The 15,740-nt window shown below is 47.2% G+C and overlaps 1 protein-coding gene across 5 annotated transcripts in view; it reads left to right on the top strand.

The window, feature by feature from the left end:
• ATP11C (ATPase phospholipid transporting 11C) overlaps window positions 1–15,740 on the top strand; it is a 55,576-nt gene that overhangs the window by 251 nt on the left and 39,585 nt on the right. The window contains exon 1 of one of the 5 annotated variants that reach the window (XM_064670085.1): window positions 11,304–11,429. The exons of the other annotated variants lie outside the window; for them this stretch is intronic. Coding sequence (XP_064526155.1) covers window positions 11,415–11,429 — 15 coding nt within the window. The 5' untranslated portion in view covers window positions 11,304–11,414. Of the gene's footprint in view, window positions 1–11,303; window positions 11,430–15,740 lie in introns of those variants that run through there. 5 annotated transcript variants of the gene reach the window in all.

Raw genomic sequence — 15,740 nt, 5'->3', positions numbered from 1 at the left:
CCGCGCCGCGGGGCCCCGGCCCGCTTCCCTTTCTTCCGTCTGTCCGTCCGTCTGTCCGTCCCTGCGAGCCCTCCAGAAGTTGCCTTTGCTGCTAGAGCCCAGACCTTGTTTTTTACCCCCCCCGAAACCCAGCGGAGGGGACTTCCCCGCCCTGGCAGCGCGCACCGCAAACCGCGTGGTTCTTCCCCGGGCGGGATGCGGGGTGTGCTGCCCCCGCCGCTGCTCCACCCGCTTCCTGCCCCCCAAATCCATCCCGAACCTTTCCCGATGCCACATAAGCTACTTGAAGATTTCACTGTGACCTCATTGCTTGGCCTGAATGCTGTAATTACTCATTTTTTCCTCTTCCACAGCAAATGTGGCAAAAGCAGTGTTTTAACATCATTTCAGGCGCCGCTGTTTACTCAGCAGTGTCATTGATTGCGCAGTGCGTAGTTAGCAAAGTTCCTGGAGTTCAAGCAGCAGGCAGCGGTGTGTGGTGTTAGCACAGCTCAAACGCCCTGAGAGGCTCCGGAGCTGGTTCCTGAGGCACCACCCGGTTACCTGCCGGAATAATGGGCTCTGCCCGTAATTGCCCATAAGGCCAGAGCCACTGGGAGATGCACTCTCGTATTCACTTTTGGTTTTGAGCGAGCTGCTACGTGTGCCAGATTTTCCAGATTTGCAGGACAAGGGACGCTAAATCTCCTTTTTTAAGTCTGGAGGTAGCTCTGCAGTGCTCATGGGGGGGAAAACTGGTTGATTTTCCCATTTGTAGGTTGTGTTTCTTTTGCAGGCTCTGGGTTAGCCCTGTGGAGAACCAACCACAACCATTGTTTTGCAGCCTCGGGGTCAAATATATCTGATCTGAACTCAGTGCCTTGCTTTTCTGACTTTGATGACTGAATTTATCTCTGCCCTGTGTTATGTGCTTCCTACCCCACCCTTGTGGGAGGCTTTTTCTCAGTCCTGTTGGAAGGCCTTTGGGGTTTGAAGCATCTCCACTGAGTTCAGAGAAAAGCTTTTTTAGGTGGCTGCTTCCCCTGAGCGGGTACCCACAGAGCTGCCTGACTAGGCTCTGGGTCCAGTGCCCTCCTTATGTGTGAGGTGTGACCCCTCTGTTGCCCAGGGGCCCCTCATTGTATGACTCCTGTGCTGCCTGGGGGCCCCCACACAGCCTCTGTGCCACCTCTCGCAGTCCCTTGCTGTGGGAAGTGGATGTGCATCACTGCTGGGGTGTGCTGTCCTTTGGGACAGAGGAAAAACAGTCCTGAACACTGAACCCAGGTATTTCTAAATGCTTTGTGCAGGGGTGAACTGTTGCGGCACCTGTTTGGAAGGTTAGAGGTAATTTTCTGGCTAGAGAAACAGCTCTGCTTGGAAACCAGAATAGGATGGCAGGGCATCTGCAGTGTTGGTGAGGGGTTTTAGACATGTTTTCCGCCTCTTGGCTTAGTAAGTGGTGTTTCAGTAGCAATGAGATGTTTGTTATCAAGCTGGTGCAAGTGGCCATATCAGCCTTTGGCTGATGGAGCAGCTCCTGCCATGCTGCTGCAGCTCTGCCCTGTCCCCAGCCCTGCAGGGTGCCCTGGGAGGTTTGGATTGGTCCCCTCTTTCCTGCTCCATGGGAGGAGGGGACAACCGATGGCAATCTCCATGGAGCTGTCCCAAGCTGCTGTCTTGCCCTCGGTCCTGGGTGGGTAGCACTGGGCTTCAAGAGATGCTTGTCTTCATTGCAGAAAATTCACTGCAGTTACTGAAGGCTGCAGATTTTCTGACACTTAGGATCCCATAGGGCTACTCAGACAAATGTTGTAACCTCTTCTCTGTGTGGTCTCTGCCAGAGGCTCATAAATACCAACAGATATTAAAAGTCCTGTTTTCAGCTGTGTTTCACAGTTTAGGCACGATGGATGTGCCTTGCCCTATCAACATGATTGTTTGTGGCTCTGTTTCTCCCTCCTATAAACTCTTATCCTGGACTGGGTATGACATGGGGTCGTAAAAAGAGCAAGAAGGGTAGAGTGGTGTGTGTGGATCTGCTTTGCTACCCAGGGGTACAGACTGATGCTCTACAGAAACAAATTGGATTCTTAACTTCAGTTTGCACCACTGAAATAATCCCTGCCAAAAGAATAGTAGGACTGGGATCGCTGCGGGGAGGTGGGATTGAATTGCCGTGGTTAATCCACTTTTAGGAGATACTGTCAACTTGAAATATAACTTTAATTCTTTTTTGGAAACGGATTCTAGCACTGGAGTCTTATTTTTAGATTCATGCTGCTCGTACAGCTGTTGCGGGGAGGATGCGGGAGTAGAGTGGGGAAGTGTGTTGGTGGCCCGGGGAGGGTTTGGGTCAGTCTGCTCTGCTGGGCTCCTCACAGGACTGGGGTGAGCTCTGTCCACTTCCACTTCGCTGGGAAGTGCTGGTCCCTGTGCTGTGCATCAAAGACAAGGTGCTTTTTCTCATTTATTACTCTTCCTGGATTCTTCCGAAGCGTGCAGACAGCTGTACCTGCAGGCCACAGCTCTGCACCACAGCTCTGCCAGTGCTGCGGGGCTGGTTTGGGTTGTTGTAAGAACTAAATGAGAAATGCAGAAAGAGAAGTTACTCGTGCCCTCATTATTTCAGTTTTCCCCTCCATTTGCTTTTATTTAAGGCTGGTCTGCAAGTGAGCCCTGGGAGCTGTCACCCTGCTCACAGTGCAGGAAGGCTGCAGGAGGCAGGGAAAGACCCCAAGGTGTTCTCTCTCCTCTTGGGGTACCTGGTGCTGGCTGAGCTCATGGACTGATATTTGCACTCCCTTTTGGATCTCTTGCCTCTGCAGTCAGTGCAGTTCCTTGCTCTGGTATTTTGCTATTCTGTTCAGAACCCAGGATAATTAAGAAAACAACAAACAGTCTGTAATTGGGAGCAAAATTCTTCCATTTGTGTGTTTGTGCAGTGCCCAACAACAGGACCTTAGTTGTCTTATTCCCTTTTAATTAATACCTTGGGGCCTGATCCTCTTTGCAGCCTGTACCCTGGTAAATCCCTGGTGTTTAGCAAGTGCTGGGCTTGTGAGCTGCAGGTTCTCAAGAATGTTTGCTTGATGTTGTGGAAAGAAGGTGCATCTTAGATGGTCATGCAGTGCTTGTCCCTGGGCTGGACCCACATTGTGACTCTGTGCCTTTGCCTTGTTGTAAGTTGGAGTGATGTTCCCTTGCTGGTCTTCTGGAATCTGCAGCTGCCAACCATGGGGTTACCCCCAGGTTGTTTATGGGACCCTGTGGGGCAGGTCCTAACTGGTGCCCTGCAGGAAAATATCCCCACTGAGACCTATTCAAATGACAGAAAATGGGAAATGGCCCAAAGTCATTTTTTAGAGGGGAAATGAATTCCCCATTGGTGATGAGAAATAGGTGAGAAGGGACAGGGGTGGGTGGAGAGAGCTCCTGGAGTGCACTGGGCAGTGTGGGAGCTGACCACTGTTGATTGCTGCTCACCTGGCCCCTGCCCAGCTCGGGGGGATGCTGGAGTATGACTTGTGGGAGATGTCTGAGTCTGAGGTGGAGGATGTCTATAGTTTTTGCAGCAAATATTTAATAATGTCTATTTTGGGACGTGGAGCACATCTGTGATTTTCTTTCACATTTGGTTTTTTTTTAAGACAGTGTGAATCAAACATTAATGTGTGATTGCAGTTCTTACTCTAATAACAAAGAAGACCATAGGCAGGAGTTGGTGGCCTTGAGAATTGTCTTTTTCCCCTAAATGAAGTCATGTTAACAGCTTGTGAGTAAGGCTGCATGTCAGATACCTTGTACCTGACTGACAACTTCTGCAAGAAGTGTTTTGCTTTCATTAATGTGACAAAAACCTGCAAGCAGCAAAGGTTGGGGCTGGGGTGTTTCTGTGACACCAGGTGGCAGTTCTGCTTGGAGAAATCCCACACTTCAAAAGAGTGTGAATTTTAACGAAGTGACTTGAATTTTTCATGAAAGTTGCTGGAATTTATTTTGTAAGGTGTATTTAACATGATAACAGCGTTTCATGCACTTGGGACCAGTTCCCCTATAGCAACCACAGGGCAGCCTATGCTTGATGACAGAGAAGACAAGCTCAAATAGCTGCAAAAGACTTTCTCCCAGGGATGCAGTCCCTTATTGATGCCCCTCCCCTGGAAAATGGGGACGCAGGAGTTTCTCAACTTCCGTGGAATGTGGAGACACGGGAGTTTCTTCGATTCCTGTAACTGTTTCCTCTTTAATGTCTCCTAACTATAACCTTATTCCCAGAAATAGCTCAAGCATTTGGCTAAAAATAAAGAAAAATCAAACAAAAAACTTACCCTGGGATAAAGAGCTGCATGGAAACATTCATGTGTGCAACTGAAGGTTGGAGAAGTTAGAAAATGCTGTAAGGAGGGACTGGAAAGCACCAGTCAAACATTAATGATAAATGGTGCTGCCAATTAAACCTGTGGTGTGCAGAAACTTTTTTGTGGAGAATAACATGTGTCTGGCCTGTATTTTATTCTTCACTCAATACCATTTTTGTCCCCAGTTGGTATTTTGCTGAGAATAATGATGATTGTCTGGGCTGTGCGGGGAAGGTTCAGAGCTGAGCTGACTGGAGTTGCAGCTGAAGGCATGGCAATTTAATTTTAACAATAAAAGTTGTAAAACCTAACAAGCTGTCTATTAATAGCAAGCTTTTCAGCCTTGCCTTTAATTTCATCCTGTTGCCTTTAGTTTATGCACTTCCTTTCTGATTAAAACTGCTGTTTTCTGGCTGTAACTGTCTCTCTCTAGTGGAGAGATTTATTTTTTTTTTTATGTTAGTTAAAAGCAAAGCTGGTGGAGAGTATTTGTGGGGTCTCTAAGTTCTGACTTACAGACCTTCCCACCCAAATTAGTTGTTGTCTGCCAGTGATCACGCTTTTAGCAATGCAGGCTGGGTTCCTGTGAGCATCTTCCTCCCATGGCACCGTGCTTGTGTCTCTTATCCGAGGTGTGCAGCAGAAAAATAGCCTTTGGCTGCTAATTCCTTGAGGTGGGGGACTCTGTGTCCCCTTGGGAGACTTGAACCTGCTATCCTTGCTGAGAAAATGCCAGGGTGGCCAAGTGGGGGAACATCCCTTTGGCCGAGATCTTTTCACTGGAGATCGCAGGGGTAAGGGAGCCACCGAGCTGCCCAGCCTGGCTGGGGTGCTTGGGCAGGGGGAGTTTTCCAAGAACTTGGACTGTGCTGTTAACCCATTTGCCTTTCTCTGAAAACGTTTGCTCAGGGGATTTTTCAAGGGAGTTTCCTGTATTTAGTTGTGTGTAGGAGGTGGGTGCTGAGGCCGGATGGCAGTGGGGAGGTTTTCCTGCTCAGCCAGTCCCTCCAGTGGCCTTCTGCCCAAGAGTGTCCCCTGCTGAGCCCTGCCAAGGGGAGAGGGCAGCAGCTCTTGCCCTGTGCCAGGACAGGCTATCCCGAGGTGATCTTAGAAAATGCTTTACTTCTGCATTTAGACTGAAATCTCCTTCTCACTGCTCATCTCAGAAATAATTCCGTGCTTGCCGAGGTCTGGTGTTGGGAAAGACAGGCTGGTTTTTCTCAAGCATGTTTTGCCAGTGCAATAAACAGGGTGTTGTGGGTTTTTCCTGCCTGTGCCCTCCCAGCCAGTGGACCTGCATCCAGACCTGGGCTTGAAGGTGATGCTGCATGGGAGCCAGGAGAACCTGGCATGCATCTCCTGCAGCTCTGCCCTGGCAGTTACCTCATTTCTTGCAAGTAGACAATATTTTTTTTTCCCCTACTTTAATTACCAAGCAATATTGAGGTTCAGGGTTTGGTGTTTTTCCAGTGTTTTCTGTTTTTTGCCTGGAGATTTGCATTTTTCTCCAACTTGTGGGGACCATGTAGATGCTGGGCTGCAGGCAGGGCTGGTCCTCTGCAGCTTGGTGTGCTGGACTGTGACTGATTTTTTGCCCAGTTGTGATGAATTGTGTTACTTAGGAGCCTCACACTGCTGGGTTGTTGTTAGCAGTGGGCACAATATGAAGGACACTGTGAAGTGGGCTGTACTAGACCCTGTCCTGCCTTTAGGGATACTGTGCCAGTCAGGAAGTGTGTCCTACTCATTGGAAATGCTCGTGTTGCTGATGACTGTAAGCCATTATTATTATTTTAAAATTATTGTGTCTCTTTCCCGTAGTTTTTCTCTCCTATGACTCCTTGTACTCTCTTCATAGGCTGTCTCCACCACCACCAGGCAGCCCCAACTGCTTTGAGTGTAACCATCATGCTGCAGTTTGCTGAATTGGTTTGATTTGTCCAACCTCACACCAATGACTTGTTCACTGTGCTTGCCTTAATTGATTAACATTTGATTTGGGCAGTTAGTATTTTGGCTTTTTTGCAAACTTGACTCCAAGACTTGTGCATGGAGCTTTTACATGGATTGCCATCACCCTTCCGTGGTAGGAGGGCGATGCTGGTGCTGCCTCTGCACTGCAGGGGGTGGCAGTAAGTGGCAGGCTGGTTTAAAGCTTGGTTTGCTGACTTGTAGCCTGGGGAAACAGTAAAACTGTTTTAAAAGGTTTCCTCCGGCCTCTGCCCTTACCTGATTCTTGCCTGGCAGCAGCACAGCTGCTGGGTCAGGAAAAGCCTGTTTTGCCCAGAGGCTGCAGTGACTTCAGTGTGTATATATATATATATATATATATATATGCATTAAATATACATGCATGCAATATATGCACATCAAATATGCATATGTGCAATATATAGAGATGCATTAAGTATATACATTTATTTTTGCTTATGGGCTCTTTCTTGGGCTTGGCCAAAACCCAGGGAGCTGCAGGCCAGTGGTTGGCACAAGGCACCACTTTGGTGGCTGCAAAGTGCATTTGGATATTGAGCTGCACACGGGGCAGTGGGGTGGGGATAGCAGCTGGAGGCTCACTGATGGGAAGGAAGCAGTCCTAGGTTTTGCTTCTCTTCCCCTCCATGCTTTTCTGTGTTCTCATAGGAGTGCTTGCTGCCATGGGTGCTGATCAGAACCAATACTCTGTAAAATGTTTAGCTCCTTATGCAATCCCTTGCACACATGATTCACAGATTGTCCATTCTTGTGGGCACCTGTTGCATCTTGCTGACTCCAGTGATTTTTTTTTTTTTCCCAGAACCTCACTTACATTTTTTGGGATGGAATTCCAACTGGAGACCATTTAGTCTAAAAGCATACTTGCTCTGAACATCCAGCCCTAATTGATAGTGCTTGTAGTTCAGAGACATTTGTCCTGTTCTGCTTAATGAAAGCTTAATGCACTTATTTTTGATCTGGCTGTTTGTAAAGAGCTTTTTGTTTTCCTCCTGCAGCAGAAGGAAGGGTAAGCCCCTGTGAGGCTGTCCTAGCTGGGTATTTTGAGAGCAAGGCTCATAATTTTTTTTCACGACTTGAACACGATTCCTGTTAACCTCCTTTGTGGCCCTGGCTGAGTAATGCTTTGCTGTTGGCTTTTTGCTCTGTTTTCAGCTGAATTTTGCAGGATCTATATGTGAAAGGACCCCAGCTTTGCTTTTGTAGGGCAGTATGTGGAGGGCTTGGTAATTTCTTGCGGTGTATTTCTGAAGAGTCTTTACATCTTGCATGTCTTAAAGTGTGCTGTATGCCTTAACAAGACTTTATAAGACTATTAGAGTGAGAAACAGAGGCATCAGCCACTTGGTAGATGTAATTTGTTTGCAGTACTGTGGCAAACACACTGATTTGCAAAACAGAGGGATCCTATTTTTCTTGTACTGTAAAGGACCTAGAAAAGCTGAGTAAGATGTGCAACAGGCAAGACTAGACAATTTGAAGCGCTTCTTTGGCATTGCAATCCAAGATCTCTTCAGCAGTAATACAAATTAAATACTGCTTGACTGCAGCGACACTGTGCTCTGTCACTGGAGTCTCAATTGGCTTAAGAGGGGAAAAAAATAAAAAAACCCAAACTCACTGCCGGGAAATTAAATGCAGGGGAAAAAATCCACTTTGTGAGCAGCCTTGCCATCTTTTATTATAATTTCTGTGTAATTCCTCCCCAGCATTTGCGCTAAGCCAAGCAGCTGCTGTCTGTAGGGACTCAGACTGCACTGGGGGGGCTGCAAAGCCAAGCATAAAATGCAGTTAATATATTTTTTTTGTTTACTTTGGGTGGTGTTTTGCATGCCACTTTTGTTCACTCTGAGTTGTGGGAGGTTTTTGTTCTTTTTGTTTTTTCTTCCTTCCTTACAGCTCACCTTTTCTTATATTGTTTGCTCAGGGAGGATGCACAGTAAAATTAGCTGAGATGCCCAGAGGGCTGTTGTCCTTGTGTCAGCCAAATTAATATTGTGGAGTACATAATTTCCATGGGGTGGTTTCTTTCAGTGCAGTTGAATGGATGGAAGTGGGACTTCCCACTCGACAAGTCCCATTCCGGTAAGCGCGGAGTGGGAAGCAGTGACACAGACAGAGGAAACCTTGGGTGAAGGAGCTTGTCTTGATAACTGTGAGAGCAGGAATGTGCTTGTCCCAGTGCTTGGCTAGGGATAGCCTCTGATAGGATGGGATGGAGATGTCTGAGACATTTCCTGGCATGCTGTCTTGTTCTCCGGCACAGGATGGGCTCGCTTCTGCAGCTGATGGTGCTGCAATTGGCCACACTGAAACCCCTTGAGCTCCAAGGCCAACATGCTAGGGCTAACTCAAACCTCAGCTCCATGTCCCTGTGGATAAGCAGATTTCCCTCCTGCTGCCAATCCAGGCTGCTGTGCTGCTGGCATTGCTTGGGCAGCCTGTGCTCCGCAGGAGCTGCTCTGCAGCTGCCTTACCCAGCCCAGCAGGAACATGAGCCAAAGGATTTCCTGAAGATAAACAGTTCTAGGCAACATGTTGAGGATTTCTCTCCTGACTGGGTGGATTGCAATGATCCTGTATCCTGGTACAATTGTGCCTGCAGCCCCAAGAATGAATCTATTGGTCACTGTAGTATCTGGAGATGAAAATATTTCCAGTGGGCTCTGGAGCATATGGAGCTGGTTTTGGCTGTGGAGCAAGGGGTGAAGGTGGTGATTTATCCCTTTTATCTCCTGCTGCTTCTGTGGAAACATTTCTCTGTAGTACAGCAAGGGGAGGATTAGAAAACCATGACTTTTACATTTTTGGAGTTGAAAAACTTAATCTGAATCAGTGTAAGTGAGGAGTGTGGTATGGGGGGCTGGGACCTTGGGTACCCATTGCAGGGACTGAGAGCACCCCATGGTGCTGGTGCAGAACTTGGTGGGCTCCTGCAGCCTGGACCTGCCCTCTCATCCCTGCTGGTGGCTGTTGTGTGGGAGATAGGACAACCTCCCTGGGGCAAAGCTTGATCTGAGGGGATGTGGCTGGGCAGGCCTGTGTACCAGCCCATGCTTCTGGGATGCTGTGGTGAGGTACACCCTGGTAGGGGGGTGTGCAACTCTGTCCCCAGAGTGTGGACAGCCAAGCAGGCTTGCTTCCCAGGGGAAAGGGAGGAAACTGCTCTGGGAAATGGGCTCCTCGCCAGTCAGCTGGCAGCCTGGCTTTGAAATGCTGGGAAAACTTAAAAAGGGGCAAAATGTTTGTAGGTGGCAGAGGTCAGAGTAATGTCTGGCCGAGCAGGGATGCATAACATAGCATTTAGGGGTTTTTTTTGTTTCCATAACTGAAGAGCTCATGCTTTCAGAGGACCAGAAAACAACAGGAAAACCAACAAATTATAGCTCTGCAGGGTGATGCAAGCACCGACAATTGCAAACTTGGAGGGTTTTTTCCACTTTGCTCTTATTTTAATTTTTGCCAGGGCAAATCACTGCTCTGGAGAGCTTGCTGCCTTGCTAAAATAGCTGCCGATGAACAGACATATGTGCACAGCTTGAGCTGGGGAAAGGAGGGAGGAAGAGTTTTGAAGACAGGAAGACCTCGTTGTATTTGCTTTGTGACCTCTGCAAAACATTTGGCTCTTATTCAAAGTCCTTTTTTCTATTCTCGAGCCTGAAGTGTTCCTATGAGCCTGAATTTTATATGCTGGCAGCATGCTGGTCGAACTTTTCTTTTGGACTGCCAAAAATAAAGATCTGCTGCCTGTATTTCAAGATGAGCAATGGTTTCATAACCCTGGCTGCCAACAGGGTAGAGAAAAAAGAATGGAGATACTGAAAACTTCCAAAGGTCGGTGCTTATGTTTGAACAGGAGCAACAGATTTTCCACACAACAGCTGCACTGAAGTAATACTGGCCCAATCAATACTGTCTGGGTTTGACTTTCTACATCATATGTGAACCTGACTTTGTGCAAAGTGCTGCTGAACAGAAGCTGTGATTACAGACACTGTGGCATGTTTGATGGGAAGATGCAGTACTGTGTGGTTTGGGGGTAGACTTCTTCCAGAAGGGAAAAAAAAAAAAAAAAGGTGCCAAAAAAGGTCTTTTCAGCTGTCACCCCTGTGCACAGTGCTCCTCAAGTCCAGGATGGGGCTGGGCTCTCCTGTAAATTCAGTATCTGTGGAAAAAAACTCTTGTATTTCCTCTCTCCACCCTTATTAAGCCTTTCAAGTAGCTCTTTCCCCTGTTCTCCCCACCCTGCCATGTCTCTCTCTAGTTTTATCAGTGGCTTTGTTGGCTAAGTCAGCTTTTCCAGGAAGTGCAGCCTAGTTCGGCTCTGCTGTTCCCCAGCCCATTGTCCTTGATGAAAGTGACCTTCTTGTGAGCCCACATGGTCAGGCAGAACAATCTTGGGGCAGAGAGGACATGGGAACAGGCTCTCGTTGGGGTCCCTTGCTTGGATGTACTTGAACTTGCATTAAGGATGGTGTGATCTGGGTCAATGATGCTCTGCTAGAGCACATGATCTACCGCTTTGTCATCCCCAACAGGGACCGAGGGCAAGGTCTGGATGTTGAACCTCTTCACGTGTTGACGGTGATTTTAAAAAACGCCAGGTATTGGTCCTTTTCTCATGACTCCTCTTTTGCTGTTGTTTGTTCTGTTGGTCTGGGGTCTCTCATGGTTACCCCTGCTGCCCCCTCACCGCGGCCGAACCTGGCTTATCCCAGCAGTCACTCCTTGGTGATTGTGTTTTGTCTCTGGTTGAAATAGCAGCAGAAACTTCAGCATAGGAGAAGGGATACAGGTTTAAACTTCAACTTTCTGCTTTCCCAAGGTACCAGCCTTCCCTATTTTGCTTAGGGTTGAGCAGCTAAGGTCCTGTCCAGTGAGAGATGAGTTTCAAGCAGCCCACACCTTCAGCCCTTTCTCTTGGACCTATGAGCTCTTGGTGTTTCAAATGCAATGTTGGTTGGTTGTTTCCTTTCCAAGGTCTGTGCATGTTATTGACTCTCTCCTGCAGGTTCAGGGAGAGCAGTGGGGTTGATCCCAGTCGATGGAATTCTCTCTCTAAATCAGGAGATCTGCCTAAATATGGGGTCAGCATGGGTAAGCATAGTCTGAACTGCTAAATTATTAAGGGTATTCTCAAAGGATCGCCTTTACTTGCATAGAAATCACTGAAAACAGGGAGTCTTAGAAAAATCAGCAAGAAAAATTTTCAATTAAAAATGTATCAGTTGGGCAGTGGAGTTGGTGTGCTGAGTGACTGCCCAAGGCTGATGGATGTTTTGGGGAGGTTATGGTAAATTTATGGAGGCTTTTTAAAATTGTGCATGCGTTTTTCTTTGTTCTTTTGGGGCTAAATGAAACAGGAGCTAGAACAGACTGTTTTGGGAGATGGTGTTATTTTTGCAGGCTTTTTTTTTGTAAATCAGGTCGTCTTCTCTACTACATTTTTGATAAATGGAACAATATAGGAGAAAGTAGACTTTAAACTATTCATGAGATTGAAGCCAAGTAATGTGATTTAATCTTTCTTTGGCATATATTTAATATAAGCTGTGATTTCATTCAAATGTTTGAACTTTGTGCTTACACCATATAATTATCTCTGGTTTTAGCAGATGACTTTTTTTTAAATGCCTGTGGTTTTTATTAGATATGTTTTCTATGAGTTATTTGTGTTTACTTTGTGGCTTGAAGCTATCTTCAGCAAACATTAAAGCAGTGTTTTTTTTATTAGTTAGTTCTGGTTTAGGTGCTTTCTGAAGCTCTAGTAAATCAAATGCTGGTGGGTTTTTTCCTTCTGCCACTGTGTGTTTTTTTTCTGGAAACAGGGTCAGCAGGTAGCACACAACTTGCTTTCCATATGGGGCATATAATTATACACTGTGTTTTACAGCTGCCCTAGAAATAGTCCACTCAGAGTGGCTCCTTGTCAGCAGTGGCTGCTGGAGAGGTTCACCTCTCCTGTTGAACTCAGACTAACTCTGTTAATTTTTATCCAGGCTTGCTAATTTTTACCCAGGTTTGCAACTTTTATCAAGGACCATCCAGGTCCTGTAAATGATGTTGTAATGGATTCGTAGAAACTGGGGACAGTGGGTGAAGAGGAGCCTCTGTCTGAGGCAGGGGACAACCATTGTGCTGGAGCAGGATGTCTCTGTGGGAGAAGGGCACAGATGGAGAGGGGAAAGAGGCACAAAGGGTTGCCAAACTGAGGTGAAGAATTTGGGGAGTGCTGTGGGCTGCAGATGTAATTCCATTGTCTCTATGTAATGCTCCAAAAGCTTCAAGTCATAGATGATTTTGGGTTATTTATTAGTTGCAAGTTGCATCCATGGGTATTTTTAGACCTGGTCTGATGCCTTCAAATCATATGTGTTCTTATTTCCCCAAAAAAAAGTTTGTAGTGCAATGCCAAACTTCTACTGACCTTCCATGGGTGTATGGGTGCATGTAGATGGGCTTTTTAAATTTGGACAGCGTAAGAAAATAGTCATTATCCTTAATGCCTTGTTCTCAGAGCTGCTGCTCCTGGCAGTACACGGGCTTTATAAAAGGTGAGAGTAGGGGAAAGTTGGGTTGCATCAAATTACTTAACAGAAATTCGTTCTGTATCTGAATTTCTCCATGATCTGAGGAGGACTGTGCTGCAGCAGCAGCCCTTTGCCCATGCAGCAGAGTGTGCCTGCATCAGTGGTGATGATGTGGTTATTTATTACTGCAACTGGACTCCTGGTCCTGCCCAAGGGGGAGAAGGAAGATGGAAAGTGAGCTGCCAACTTGAAGGATGTTCCTGGCAGAACAGCCTTGCTAGCCTCATCTTTATCTCTTATGATTTGTGTTTGGCTGTTGTCTTCCAGCTGAGCTCCTTCAGGAGAAATCTGGTTTGAATGCCCTGCTGAAAGATTGACTCGTTGATGGGCTTGGTTAGGCACTGGGGGAGTGGACCAGGAGCCCTGAACTGAAGCTTGAAATATTGCGGGAGAGACGCACGTCTTTGAGGCTGGTCTGCAGATGATGCAGACAGGATAGTGACTCTGCTCAAAAATACCTCCTTCCCTCCTTCCTCTCAGTTCCTGGTGTCTGCAGTGTCCCCTGGGCTGCTGCTGTGTGTCTGCCAGTTACTGGGAGCTCTTCTGGATCGCAGGGACATGGTACAGCAGATGGATCTGAGGTCATCTACCAACATCCCCACATTGTCAAGCCTTGGTGGGATGATGCAGTGTGGCTTCCCCTGGCACTGTCCTGAGGTTGTGAGCAGTCTGACATTACTAATCCCTACAGATAGCTCTGGTTCTCCCAGCACTCATGCAAACACCACGCCTCAGGCCGAGGGAGGTGATAAAGTGCATATGAGGGGAATGCAATTGTTTATTTTCTTGAATAATCCTTTTGGCAGACTTGGCTCTAAACAGCAGGAGAAACTCTGGCATTTGCCCTCACCAGCTCACTGCAGAGCTGTGGACTCTGGGCTTTATAGAACCCCACCAGGCAACGAGACAGCTGTTTGAATTGTATCCAAGTAATATTTTCTTTTTTTTTTTATCAGAATTAAAATTTTTGATGAAAGGCGGTTGGAAAAGGTAATCTAAATCCTCTCTCTGCTAATCTGCATATTTTATAATTTTCCTCAAAGCCTGGCAGTTATTCCCTAAATCTCCCTGTAAGTCTCCGTTGAGAGCTGTTATTAAGATGTAGCAATCTATTAGCGACCCAGCGAGAGGTCCGAGGTGGGTTCGTCAAAATGAGAGCTTTTAATTGCTGTGCTGAGCCAACACCTCTCGCCTCAGGCGTCATCGTGGTGTGTTTTCACTTTCTGGAAAGTGGAGAAGAGAAAGATGTGGTGTGAAGCCTTCCAGCTTCTCGTGGGGTGTAGGATGGTGTGACACCGTGGGGTGGTTGAGGGAGTGGGAAATGAAATGCTGTGAGTGGTGGGAGCCTGGGCAGACCGGGGAATGATGACTGTTCCCTCTCCTGCCACCTCAGAGGGCTCGGATGCATTGTGGAGTTAGAGTGTTACTGTTAACATGGGGTTACAGTCATTCTTTGTAAAAGATGCTTCCAATAAATAACTGAAGGGAGATGAGAGTGAAAGCCCACCTAGGAGTTAGTGGTGCTAACTCGGTGAGTCTTGGTCAGCCAACACACCACATCTGGGATTTGGGTTCTCCTCTGCTCTGGGGCTTCATGTGCTCCATGCTTTCTATGGCTAACTGTGGATAGTCAGTAAATGCTCGTGTATATTTTTCCAGTAGTGCTTTGACCAGAACTTTATGGTTTCCATGCCAATACGTGTGTTTGGCAAATCCTCACCCCTGCTCCTTCCCCCCTGCTCTGCCAATGGTGCAGGCAGGGGAAGCTGTCGCTTCCTCCCTGTGCTGGAGGGATGCTCGCCAGGCACGCCTGGCTCCAGATCCTTCACAGGGACACGACGGGGACTTCACACTTGGGGACACTCTGTCTCAACTCCCTGGAGCTGCAGTGGTGCAGATGAATGGCTCTGCCTCTCGCTCCTGGAGTGCAGGTTGGTGAGATCCACTTCCATAACGCAGCAGATACATCAGGGAACATTTTTTGGAAGTTGTGCTGTTCACTGCTGCAGGCAGTGATGATGAGGCTGGGAGAGTGGTGGCATTCCCTAGCTGGGAGTGTGTGCCTGCCTTATCTGTTTTTGGGAGCTGCTGGAGGTGCTAGTGGCTGCTGCTGGATCTGTGTTGGGAGGTGCAGGGATATGGTGCAGGGTTGTGAGAAATTTCCATCTTCTGCTCTAAGCATCAGCTGCTGGAGGTTTGAGGATGGCTGTAGCAAGAGCAGTCAGCACAGCAAACCAGGTTTAGGCATAGTGTAAAAATACTTCTTTAATTAAAGATGGTGTAGACACGGGTGGGGAGCAGGGGGAAGAAAGCTACTTCCTTTGGGAGATCCTACTTCTGGTGCAGCAGGATCAATTCAGTTGTTGCTGCTCCAGGTACACCTATTTTAGTTGTTTAAATTTTTGGTTTTTACATTTTCCCCAAGCAGCAGTTAGTCCCAGGCTTTGCTGTCTTAACATGTTTGTTTTCAGAGCACCTTTTCTCTGGCTGGGTTTTGTTTGCAGCTTGACAAGCTGCCTGTGATGAGCCCTTTGGACAACCGAGATGTGGAGCCAGATCCAGAGCACTCCATGGGCATCTGTCTTTTAAATAGAAGTAGACTTTTTCTAAGCTAAATCCAAAGTCCGTGTGTACCAGTGTGGTGTTGAGACATTTTGCATGGACTTGAGGATTGGACAGGAGAATGTGTGTGTAAAGGAGGCTGCAATTTCCATCATTCTACGTGTGGTGAATAAACCCAAAGCTGAAGGACTTTCAGGTCAGAACTAGGAAGAGATATGTAGATGATAAAATATGTTCCTTTTGACTTCAAATTCTT

This window comes from Pseudopipra pipra, chromosome 13 (assembly GCF_036250125.1).
Source record: "Pseudopipra pipra isolate bDixPip1 chromosome 13, bDixPip1.hap1, whole genome shotgun sequence".
Taxonomy (NCBI): domain Eukaryota; kingdom Metazoa; phylum Chordata; class Aves; order Passeriformes; family Pipridae; genus Pseudopipra; species Pseudopipra pipra.
Note: the sequence above shows the minus strand (reverse complement) of the source record. Positions and strands in the feature narration are given on the sequence as shown.